This window comes from Talpa europaea (genome assembly GCF_964194135.1).
Source record: "Talpa europaea genome assembly, chromosome: 12".
Taxonomy (NCBI): Eukaryota; Metazoa; Chordata; class Mammalia; order Eulipotyphla; family Talpidae; genus Talpa; species Talpa europaea.
The window spans coordinates 5,035,164-5,047,228 of NC_140079.1; the positions used below are offsets into that span (position 1 = coordinate 5,035,164).

Below are 12,065 nucleotides of genomic sequence, written 5' to 3' on the forward strand. Positions count from 1 at the left end.
GCTGAGTTCAGGATTTAGACTATTCTTTGTGTATGAATGCATTTTATATTTATAGTCCAGGAAACCATCTTATATCTCTCACTTTTTGACTTAATTTCACTAAAGATAATCACGTCAGGTTCCATCCACTTTGACCCAAATACCACTATTTCATCTTCACATCTGTGCAGCCCCCACTGAGTCTATAATCCACAACTTTCCTGTCCCTTTGTCCGTTGAAGGATCCTTGGGGAGGTGGAGGGAATTTTTAAAATAAGGACAGAGGGCATGATGGGCGTGCACCAGATGCAAAAGAAGCCCAAAGGCGGGTGGCCACGAAGGAGGGCAGGAAGCATGGCTACAAGGGAGAGTCCTCGTGAGGCTTTCGGTGGTGAGAGGAAAGACCTGCCCTGCACTGCAGACACGGGGCTTTGCTGTCACTGAGGAATGAGAAGGACAAGGTGATTTACTCACAACCCTGGGGTGACTCACGGGGCCAGAGCCACAATAAGAACGCAAGTACCTGACCATGGCTCCACAGCTCACACCCCCTGTGAAGCCAGAACAGGGCAGACAGCGGCAGCCACACACGCGGGCACTTCCTCCTGCAGGCCCTCCTGGCAGCACTAATTCAATTCCTAGACTCTCTCAGTACAGCCAACCAAGGAAGAAAAGCACACTTGATGCAGTGACTACAACTTGTAGGGTAGATAAGGACACAGGTTAGATCAACAGGTATTGAAAGATAAAGGGCATGAAGTCACTGTGGTGGCGGCACCTGAGGGAACAGCAGAAGGAAGAGGGTGGCGTGGCGGCAGGGCAGCATGTGGGGAGCAGTCCTGAAGACCCTGAAAACAGGTCAAGTGGCAGCCACCATGGCAGCAGGGGCCGCCTGGCCTGTCCACAGCAGCGTGACATGCAGGGGAGCGAAACTGGAGCAGAGAGACAGCATCTGCAACACCAGCGAATGATCCCCGCCGGTGTGGAGGGACGGGGTGCATGGGCAGTAAGGCTGAAGACTGCGTGGTCTCACGGGGTGATGATAAGGCGCCTCTTTCATGTCTTCTCCTTATGTGCTCTGAGCTCTCTGGATCTTCAGGAGTTCCTCACAGAGGCAAAACACCCAAGACATACAGTCATATTTGAACGGAAGGCCTGGCAAAATTCAAGTTCCACTGTGGCTCCCCGTTAACCCAGCGTGGGGTGAAGCACAACTTCTCAAGGCTCATTTCACCCTCCAGTAGGAGCAGGACTTCCTCTGACCTCGGTATCTGCCATAAGGAGTTTAAGGCCATTCAGAGGCGTCCTGGGTGGGTCTAGTCTGAGGCCACGGCAGGTGTCCTACCTCACGGCAATTGTCCTGCCACACGGCATTTTTCAGTGAGGTTTGATCAGCGCCCAAGTATCCTGAAAACACACGCCGACGCTGATGTGCCGAGTTATAGACAGAGAGGAGGCAGGTGCTGAGATTAGGCTTTTCTGCTGAGAAGCCTCTGCAAGGCCGTCTTGATATCCCTGTTCCTCAGGCTGTAGATGAAGGGGTTCAGCATGGGGACCACCACGTTATACACCACAGAGGCCACCACCCCCTGCCCAGGAGAACGGGAGACAGCTGAGCCAAGGTACACCCCAAAACCTGTCCCATAAAATAGACAAACAACTGACAGGTGAGAGCCACAAGTGGAGAAAATTTTGAACCTCCCACCTACCGATGGGACCCTCAACACTGAGGAGACAATCTGTATATAAGAGAAAAGGATCCCTGAGACAGGGACACCGCCAAAAATAGCCCCCAAGAAATACATGACTATGATGTGGAGGGAGGTGTCCTCACAGGCAAGCTTGATCAGTTGCGGGGGGTCGCAGAAGAAATGGGGAACATCGACGTGTGTGCAAAATGAGAGCTGTGAGATCAGCAAGAAGTGCACCTGGGAGTCCAGAAGGCAGCCGCAAAGAGACGCCAGCACCAGCAGGCCACAGAGGCGCGGGTTCATGGTGGTCAGATAGTGCAGCGGGTGGCAGATGGCCACAAAGCGGTCATAGGCCATAACGGCCAGCAGTGCACTGTCCAGACAGCCAAAAAAATACAAAAGGGACAACTGAATGAGGCAGCCCATGTGGGAGAGGGCTCTGCTGTGAGTCTGAATGCCTGAAATCATCTTCGGGACAGTGACAGAGGTAAAACCAATGTCAGCCACAGACAAGATGCACAGGAAAAAGTACATGGGGGTGTGCAGGTGGGGGTCAGAGGCGATGGCCAGGATGATGAGCAGGTTCCCCATCACGGCGACCAGGTACATGGACAGGAACACCCAGAATATCAGCGGCTGGAGTTCGGTGTCATCTGAGAGCCCCAGGAGGAAGAATTCCACGACACCTGTGTGATTGCGTGGCTCCCCCAGGCAGAGACAACTTTTGGAAACATAAATGGCAGTGGACAAAAGGGTCATCAGTGTGTGTACACTTTGGCCTCAGCTACCGTGAACACAGGTGAGGACTACACACATTTCAGTGTTTCTTGCTTGTGGCTAACCAGTTCCTAGACTCATTTCTTTGTCTTGCTCCCATTCACCTGTTGCTATGTGAGACTACTTTGGAAAGAATGGGCTAAGGAAATTAGAGAAACAGGTGATGTGGAGTTATTAAAAAAAAACCCAACGTCACCCTGAGAAATCTGTGCACCCCTTTAAAGGAAACAGACAGAGCAGAATACCAGGTTATCCCTTTAAATTGCCTCTTCTAACCACAGGGCACTAAATGCGATACAAATAATTTATTTTATGCAAATGCAAAGCAGTTAATTCTCTTGATTTAGACTATTTATGAGCACCCTAAGATCTCTGGAACCAAGCAACTGGCTCTACTTTCTTCTATGGGATGTTTGGCTGGTACAGGATTTAAGTCAGACCATTCCCTGTTCCCCTCAACCCAACAGCTGGGCTACATGTGAAGCTGCATCTTACAGCTGTGAAACAAGGCATGCAGAGGTGCCCACAGCTGGTGATGACAGCTAATACTGTGCTGCACATTTGGAAGTTGTTCATTGAAGCTTAGGCTGTATAAACCCTGTGTGTTAAAAATTAATTCCTATGGATGCTGATTTTAGCTTTACTGAAGGAAACGATATAAAATTGAACAACATGGAAATAACCTCCTTTAAATTGTGTCCAGGCATAGAAATGAATATATAAAGAAGGGTACAAAAAGGAAACGGGGACTTGGGTGAGGAAATGAAATGAAAAGAGGCCACAATGGGACCCACCTGGGGCTCCAGATTGACAGAGGAATTTCCAGAACACAGACGACAGGCTCCTGAGCATAACGGGGCGCCCGCACCCCACTCACCTTCCCGCGGGGACACCCCAGAGCCCCTCTCCTCGGACCAGGGATGGGCCTGGCGCCCTGGCCCGGAGTGACCTGCCTCGCTGTGCCCTCAGACCTCCTGTTGGGCCTCAGGAGCTGCTGCAAAAACCCCTTCACTTGGGACGTTTCTGGCAGCCAAGGCAGGGAGTGTCCCCGCCCCGGCCGCTCTGACCCGGCCTGGACACGCGCTGGCCGCGGCACTGGACGGTGGTCAGCACAGCAGGCCCCGGACGGGGGTGACGCCCCGCCCCAGACCAGAGCCCCAAGTAGCCGGTCCCCAGTTGCCCTCAACTTCTGTCCAACTTGGGGCGAACCAGAAGCCCCCACCAGCCCTCGTCCAGGATAGATGAGCTGGGACCCTGCAAAGGCCCCTTGAGGGCGCTGATACCCCCCCAACACGCGGGTCCCGGCCCCACCTGCCCCCCCCCAAGAAGCTCCCTGGGGCGCAGGTTTCTGTGCAGCCACCTCAGGTGCAGCCACCAGGGGCTCCTGACATGGAGATGGACAGGGAGCTGGGAAACCTGAGGTCTGCAAGAGCCTTCCCCTGCCTGAGCCCATGCCCTGTGCCTCCCCCGCGCCCAGGAGCAGTACCTCACCTGCTCCCCCAGACATCAGCAGGGGCAGCCTGCCCTGGTGGACACAGGCGGGGCGCGCCCCCGCAGGGCCCCCACAAGGAGCCCAGGTCCGCGGGGCGGGCGCAGCTGTCCTCACCCCTGCGCAGTGTCCCTGGTTCTCCACATTCGGGGCGCAGGGAGGCTTGGCGCATCCATCCCCCTCCCTGGACTGGCCCCTGGGCTGATGGCATGGGTGGGGCGCCCCCCGACGCTGAGTCCACACCCTGGGCAGGACAGAGCCTGGCTCCCTAGAGCCCACACAGCCCTGGCTGACGCCCCCTGTAAGCCTCGCGCCAGGGGCACAGCTTGAGGAGCCGCCCCAGCCATCCCTGCCTGGGCACTCACTGGTCTGCACCTGGCCCCTGCAGCTCCCTGGCCGGCTGCAGTGCCCTGGTCCCTCCCGGCGGGGGCGGGACAAGCACGGAGGCTCCTGACAGAGGGGAGCCAGCCTCAGGCATCCTCCCTGGCAGGCAGGGGTGGGGGGCGGGTCCTGGGTGAGTCTGCCTTGCTCTGCCCTGGAGCCCTGGCCTGGCTAGTTATCGCCCCCAGTGGCCGCAAGAGACCGATGATGTGGCATGTCGTGAGCCCGGCTGTCCCTGGGCACCTGCGCCCTGGAGACACCCTGGCGGTGCAGGGGGGGGGGGGGCGGGTGCCCGAGAAGGGCCGGGCACTGCTGTCCCCCAGGAGTTGACCCCGCACCAGCTTCTGACTCCCCGCGTCAGAGATTTCATCAAAACACCCTCTATTTTTAATGGAATTCGTGATCTTTTGGCTCAGACATCTGGAAATTCACTGTGTTCCTCATGGAAAAGTTTTAAAACAGGTTATTTTACAGTAAGAGTCTGAAAAGAATTCCATTTTTTCACTTAATGTTAGTCTTGACGAGTTTATTTAAGTGACAGCCGACTCCAATGTCGTCCTGTCATCAAGGAGTGGTGTGTCTTTTGGGTAATTTCTTTTTGTGGGTTTGGTTTCCCTCTTTCTGGTGATAAGCGATCTCGAGCATATTCCATGTACCTGCGGCCTCTCTCATGCCACATTTACTCTCTAAGTAGCAAAGCATCTGCTGCCCAATCTGGGGACGCTGAGATAGGAAAATGTTGTTACTCATCTGGGGTCCTCTGACCTGGGAGGGCCACGTGGCTAGGAGGGGACAGGTTGCGAACAACCCTAACTTTGATAGCTCAAAGCTGGGAAAGACAGGACAAAAGCAAAGTAATTGGGCCGTCTCTACCCATAAGTCAGGGCCTCTGCAGGGACATGTTGCTGAGAACATAGCAGTTTGGTGGGTTGTGGACCAAGTTGGGAAATAGGGGTTCATCTTTCCAGCACCTGTGATGCTTCCAGGTGTTCTAACACGGTGAATCCTGCCAAGCGGGCCACTCGGTGTGCTCACCATGGCCTTCAACCTCCTCTCCCCCTGCCATGGAGACCCCGCTCCTGGCTGTGCCCAGACCTAGGGGTCTCTCCACCCATAAAAGCTCAGGAAAACAATGATTCTTCTGAAGTTAGGGGTTGAAAAAACCTGAGACTTCATTCTTCTTGTCCCTTGCGGACGCAGGAAGAAGTGCAGCAAACCTCATTTCTACGTGTCCCCTGTGCTGTTGAGTGGGGACAACCACATGTGTCCACTTGACCATGAGAGTCCGCGTGGCAAGGAATGGAGGATGCTCTGGCTGGACAAGCGAATGAGCTGTGTCCTTCCCCCGCGCCTGAGGGCGCAGGCAGGCTCTGACCAGAGCTTGCAGCCGCTGCCCGAGCCGCAGCCTCACTGGGGTCATGTGAACGCTCTGGCTCCCTGGGAAACATAGGAAGCTCGAAATGGGGGTGTCAGGGCAGATATCTTCCTCATCCACAACTTCAGTGACAGAGCACGGCAGTAGAGGTGGCTGTCGTTTAAATAAACACCTTGACACAAATTTTAAATGAAAAGGTGGAATTTGTTTCAGATTCTCACTGTAAAATACTTTATTTTAACATTTTTACATGAGTGGACCTCCCCGGTGGTGCAACAGGTTGAGCACAGCGCTGTGAAGCTGTCCACAGCCTCTGCAGCGAGGGTTCGATTCCTGGCTGGCCAGGGAGATTCCCACATAGCAGGGCAGACCTCTCCTGTCTCGCCCGCTGCTCCCCTCAGCAGTGTCTTTGGTCTGTCTGCCTGTTCTGCTCCCCACTCTGTCTCTAGTCAATATTCTCACCCTCCCACAGATCTGGCCTGTACCCCAGCTCTTGCATGAAAATAAATAATCTTTATTTTTATTTTTTTAAATAAATTTTATTTTTATATTCCCCATATAATTGCAACCCCTTATTTTGACGCCAATCCCTCCGCTCCCCGCCCCCCAACCCACATAGAGTGTCTCAGGTTCATAGTTGTTTGTTGATTTTGATTTTTTCTTTCTTATAGTTATTCTTTTTCCTGGTCCCTTATTTAAGTTTTCTAGATTCCTGCTATGAGTGAGACCATCCGGTATTTTTCTTTTTCTTTTTGGCTTATTTCACTGAGCATGATCCCTTCCAGCGCCATCCATATTGCTGCAAATTGCATGAGTTTATCTTTTTTGATGGCTGAGTAATATTCCATGGTATATATGTACCACATCTTCTTGATCCAGTCATCTATTTTGGGGCATTTGGGCTGTTTCCAAAGCTTAGCTATTGTAAACAGGGCTGCTATAAACATAGGGGTGCAGGTGTTCTTTGGAATTGATGTTTCTGTGTCCTTTGGGTAAATACCTAGGAGTGGAATTGCTGGATCCTGTGGAAGCTCTATGTTTAGTAGGTCCAGCAATCTCCACACGGCTCTCCATCGTGGTTGGACCAGTTTGCACTCCCACCAGCAGTGCAGGAGAGTTCCTTTTTCTCCACAACCTCGCCAACATTTGTTGTTGCTAGTTTTTTTAATATGTGCCATTCTCACTGGTGTAAGATGGTATCTCATGGTCGTTTTGATTTGCATTTCCCTGATGACAAGTGATGCTGAACATTTTTTCATATGTCTGTTGGCCATTTGCATTTCCTCTTCAGAGAAGTTTCTTTTTAGCTCTTCTGCCCATTTTTTGACTGGATTATTTTCATTGTTGTTGCTGAGTCTCATCAGCTCTTTGCAGAGTTTTGTGATCAGTCCTTTATCATTAGTGTTGGGTGCAAAAATGTTCTCCCAGTTGGTGGGGTTTCTCTTTGTTTTTGTTATTGTCTCTTTTGCTGTGCAGAAGCTCTTTAATCTGATGTAGTCCCAGATGTTTATCTTTGCCTTCACTATCACTGCTTTGGGTGATGTGTCTGTAAAGATGTCTTTGATGTGCAAATCACATAGTGTTTCGCCTAATTTACTTCTATGTAAAAAAATAAATAATCTTTAAAAAATAAAGTATGTTCTTGCTTTGGCAGCACATATACTAAAAAAAAAGTAAAATAAATTTTTTACATGAGGAACACAGTGATATTCCAGATGTCTGAGCCAAAAGACCATGAATTCCATTAAAAATAGAGGGTGTTTTGCTGAAATCTCTGACAGGGGAGTCAGAAGCCAGTGCGGGGTCAGCTCCTGGGGGACAGCAGCGCCCCGGCCCTTCTCGGGCACCCGCCGCCCCCTCTCTGCATGGCCAGGGTGACTCCAGGGCGCGGGCACCCAGGGACAGCCGGGCTCAGGGCGCGCCTCGTCCTCGGTCCCTCGCGGGCCACCAGGGGCGATAACCAGCCAGGCCCGGGCTCCAGGCAGCGCGAGGCGGACTCAGCCCGGACCGGCCGCCCCGCCCGCCAGGGAGGATGCCCGAGGCCGGCTCCCCGCCGCCCGCAGCCTCCGCGCTCAGCCCGCCCCCGCCGGGAGGGGCCCTGGAGCCACAGCCCGCCAGGGGGCCGCCAGGGCCCGGTGCAGACCAGTGAGTGGCCCAGGCTGGGCAGGGAAGGCTGGGGCGGCTCCTCAGGCTGTGCCCGGGCGCAAGGCAGACAGGGGGCGTCAGCCAGGGCTGTGTGGGCTCCGGGGCGCGGGGCTCTGTCCTGCCCAGGGTGTGAGACTCCATGTTGGGGCGGCGCCCACCAGAGCTCTCAGCCCAGGGGCCTGTCCAGGGAGGGGCATGGATGCGCCAAGTTTCGCCTCGCCCCGAAAGTGGAGACCAGGGGGGTACTGCGCAGGGGTGAGGATAGCTGCGCTGCCCCTTGGATCTGGGCTCCTCCTGGGGGCCCTGTGGGCGGGCGCGCCCCGCCTGTGTCCACCCAGGGCAGGCCACCCCTGCTGGTGTCTGGGGGAGCAGGTGCTGTGCTCCGGGGCATGGGGGAGGCGCAGGGCCTGGGCTCAGAGTTCCTGGTTCCCCTAGGGTCTCCGGGGGCAGGTCCTCAGGGACACCAGCATTTCCACCTTGCTCAGGTGCACATGGCAGCTGCACCTGAGGTGGCTGCACCTCAGGCCCTTCCGGCCCTTCCAAGCGCCTCCACCGGCCCTTTCTCCCGGGGGGCAGGCATTTTGGGACCAGCTCCCCTGAGCGCCCTCAGGGCGCTCGTGCAGGGTCCCAGCTCATCCATCCCTAAGGAGGGCTGGCGGGGCTTCTGGTTGGCCCCAAGTTGGACAGAAAATGAGGGCAACTGGGGACCCATTACTTGGGGCTCAGGTCTGGGGCGGGGTGCCCCCCCACCCGCACCTGCTGTGCTGACCACCGTCCAGCGCCGCGGCCAGCGCGTGTCCAGGCCGGGTCAGAGCAGCCGGGGCGGGGACACTCCCTGCCTTGGCCGCCAGAAACGTCCCAAGTGAAGGGGTTTCTGCAGCAGCTCGTGAGGCCCAACAGGAGGTCCGAGGCACAGCCAGGCAGGTCACTCCGGGCCAGGGCGCCAGGCCCATCCCTGGTCCGAGGAGAGGGGCTCTGGGGTGTGCCCGCGGGAAGGTGAGTGGGGTGCGGGCGCCCCTTTATGCTCAGGAGCCTGTCGTCTGTGTTCTGGAAATTCCTCTGTCAATCTGGAGCCCCAGGTGGGTCCCATTGTGGCCTCTTTTCATTTCATTTCCTCACCCAAGTCCCCGTTTCCTTTTTGTACCCTTCTTTATATATTCATTTCTATGCCTGGACACAATTTAAGGGAGGTATTTTCCAGGTTGTTCAATTTCATTTTTCCTCCAGTGAAATTAAATCAGAATCAGCTGCCCTGGTGGCACAAGGGCTCAAGGGTCACCTCCAGGAAGCTCTCCAGGCCCTGCCACCAGCTCCATCCCAGCCAGGGAGCTCCCCACAGGGCATAGCAGACCCCTCCTGTCTCCCTGCTGCTCCCCTCAGCATGTGTTTCTGTCAGTCTGCCTGCCCTGCTCCCCACTCTGTCTGGGGTTCATCCTCTCATGCCCGTACCCCTGACCCCCTCCCAGGGCTTGTTGCTCAAATAAATAAAGCTAATTTTTTTAAAAAGGAAAGCAAGTCAGTCATCATGATAATGTGCTTTTCACATCTGTGGATTATGCAGCCTCTGCTTAAATTAGTTCACATGCACCCTTTTCCTTGCACCAGTGTTTGTTCCTGTAACCCCATCTTTCTGGATTTTCCTTGTGAAAAGGCACCAGCAGCTGCAGCAGAGGGGGAGGAGGTCTTGCTCTGGCTCAGTGTCAGTGCAGGCACAGGTGCATGCTCACTGCTGCTTTCCTTGCCTCTCCTTGTCTTGTCTCCTCCTTCCTCTTTCATCTCTCTTGCATCTTGCATGCTCTCCCCTCCCCCCGCCATCCCCAGTTGTGTGTGTGAACATGAATATATATAAGATATATTACGTCTACGCATGACCCAGCAGAAATGGGAGCAAGACAAAGAGACATGAGTTCTAGGAACTGGTTTGCACAAGCAAGAAACACTGAAATGTGTGTAGTTCTCGCCTAGGCTCACGGTAGCTGAGGCCAAAGTGTACACACAATGACGGCACTTTGGTCCACTGTCATTTATGTTTCCAAAAGTTGTGTCTGCCTGGGGGAGCCACGCAATCACACAGGTGTCTTGGAATTCTTCCTCCTGGGGCTCTCAGAGGACCCCGAACTCCAGCCGCTGATATTCTGGGTGTTCCTGTCCACGTACCTGGTCACCGTGACTGGGATCCTGCTCATCATCCTGGCCATCGCCTCTGACCCCCACCTGCACACCCCCATGTACTTTTTCCTGTGCATCTTGTCTGTGGCTGACATCGGTTTTACCTCTGCCACTGTCCCGAAGATGATTTCAGGCATTCAGACTCACAGCAGAGCCCTCTCCCACATGGGCTGCCTCATTCAGTTATCCCTTTTGTATTTTTTTGGCTGTCTGGACAACATGCTGCTGGCCGTTATGGCCTATGACCGCTTTGTGGCCATCTGCCACCCACTGCACTACCTGACCACCATGAACCCGCGCCTCTGTGGCCTGCTGGTGCTGGCGTCTCTTTGGGTCAGCCTTCTGGACTCCCAGGTGAACTCCTTGCTGATCTCACAGCTCACGTTTTGCACACACGTCGACGTTCCTCATTTCTTTTGCGAACCCCCTCAACTGATCAAGCTTGCCTGTGAGGACACCTCCCTCCACACCATAGTCATGTATTTCTTGGGGGCTATTTTTGGCGGTGTCCCTGTCTCAGGGATCCTTTTCTCTTACACACAGATTGTCTCTTCAGTGTTGAGGGTCCCGTCGACCGGTGGCAAGTACATAGCCTTCTCCACTTGTGGCTCTCACCTGTCAGTTGTTTGTCTATTTTATGGGACAGGTATTGGGGTATACCTCAGCTCAACTGTCCCCCGATCTCCTGTGCAGGGGATGGTGGCTGCTGGGGTGTACACTGTGGTCGTCCCCATGCTGAACCCCTTCATCTACAGCCTGAGGAACGGGGATATCAAGACGTCCTTGCAGAGGCTTCTCAGCAGAAAAACCTATTCTCAGCATCTGCCTCCTTTTTGTCTATGATGCCAGTACTTCTAGTGTGCATGTGTGTTTTCAGAAATCACCTCAAGATTCATCCATTTGACCTAAATATGACTGTTACATCTTCTTCACAGCTGTATAATATTCCATTGAACATGTGGTCCATGGTTTCTCTATTAGTTCACCTGTTGGTGAAACTAGGGTTGGTTCCATTATTTGGCAATTGTTGGTAGTGCTGCTGTGTGCATAGGTGTACACAGATCTTTTCATTTAGACTTTTCGTGGTGTTTTTTTGTTTGAATACCTAATGGTGCTATTGCTGCATCATATGAATTCCAGTATCAGTTTCTTGGGAAATCTCTGTACCATTTTCCACAGGGTCTGTCTCACTTTGGATTCCCAGCAGGAGTGGATGAGTGTTCCTTTTTCCCTGCAAACTTGCCACATTTATTTATTCTGTTCTTTTTTCCTATGGGCCAGTCTATCTCTTGTAATAGGCAATGTGGAACTTTCTCTCATTTGTCTGTAGGTCATGTGAATGTCTTCTTTAGAGAAGTACCTGTTGAATTCCTTTGCCCATTTTTAATTGGATCATTTGAGTCTTTGTTGTATCATTTTATATGTACTTGGTAAATTTCAGAAGTTAACCTTTTATCAGATGTATGGTATGCAAAAAATATTGCATATGGTATTATTACCTATAAACATTGTGTGAAACAGCTCGTCTTTACAACTTATCCATCTAGCATAACTGATTCTTTATAATGAAATACAAATGCACAAAAGGACTTATGGATATATGTGATGTATAATTTCATTTCAGAATTTCTTTTGTGCATGTTCATTTCTCTGTATTTCTCAGTCCAATCAAAACAAGGTAACACAGATACTGATACTAGGGTGTTTTGCTATAATCCTCCTCCATGCCCTCTTGATGCCTATGATTCTAGGACTTTAATTGAAAGGGTCTACTGTGCCTATAGTATTGCATGTCACATGTAAGTGATGCCGATAAACACACATAACCCCAAGTCTTTTTCCATAAAATGAGTTAGCAACTAAGAAGTAAGAAACACAATTAGAAAATATTCTTATGTTCCACCCATGTTGGGACTGTCTTAGTGGAGGAAACAAATTGAGTATAAGAGTAGTGGATCCCTGGGCCTCCCCTGGTGGCGCAGTGGTTGAGCGCTGGGCTGTGAAGCTGCCTGTAGCCTCTGCAGTGCTGGTTCGATAGATTTCCCGCCACCAGCGAGGG

The 12,065-nt window shown here is 52.8% G+C and overlaps 2 protein-coding genes across 2 annotated transcripts; one reads left to right on the forward strand and one right to left on the reverse strand.

The window, feature by feature from the left end:
* Positions 1-1,402: 1,402 nt before the first annotated feature.
* On the reverse strand, positions 1,403-2,279 carry LOC311182550 (olfactory receptor 7E178-like; the record flags this gene model as incomplete). Its single annotated transcript, XM_084251420.1, has 1 exon — positions 1,403-2,279. One exon carries the CDS (start codon positions 2,277-2,279, stop codon positions 1,449-1,451), a length of 831 nt encoding a protein of 276 aa, XP_084107546.1. The 3' UTR covers positions 1,403-1,448.
* Positions 2,280-9,835: 7,556 nt separating this feature from the next.
* Positions 9,836-10,849, forward strand: LOC311180667 (olfactory receptor 7E24-like; the record flags this gene model as incomplete). Its single annotated transcript, XM_084248581.1, has 1 exon — positions 9,836-10,849. One exon carries the CDS (start codon positions 9,836-9,838, stop codon positions 10,847-10,849), a length of 1,014 nt encoding a protein of 337 aa, XP_084104707.1.
* Between the last annotated feature and the right edge of the window lie 1,216 nt (positions 10,850-12,065).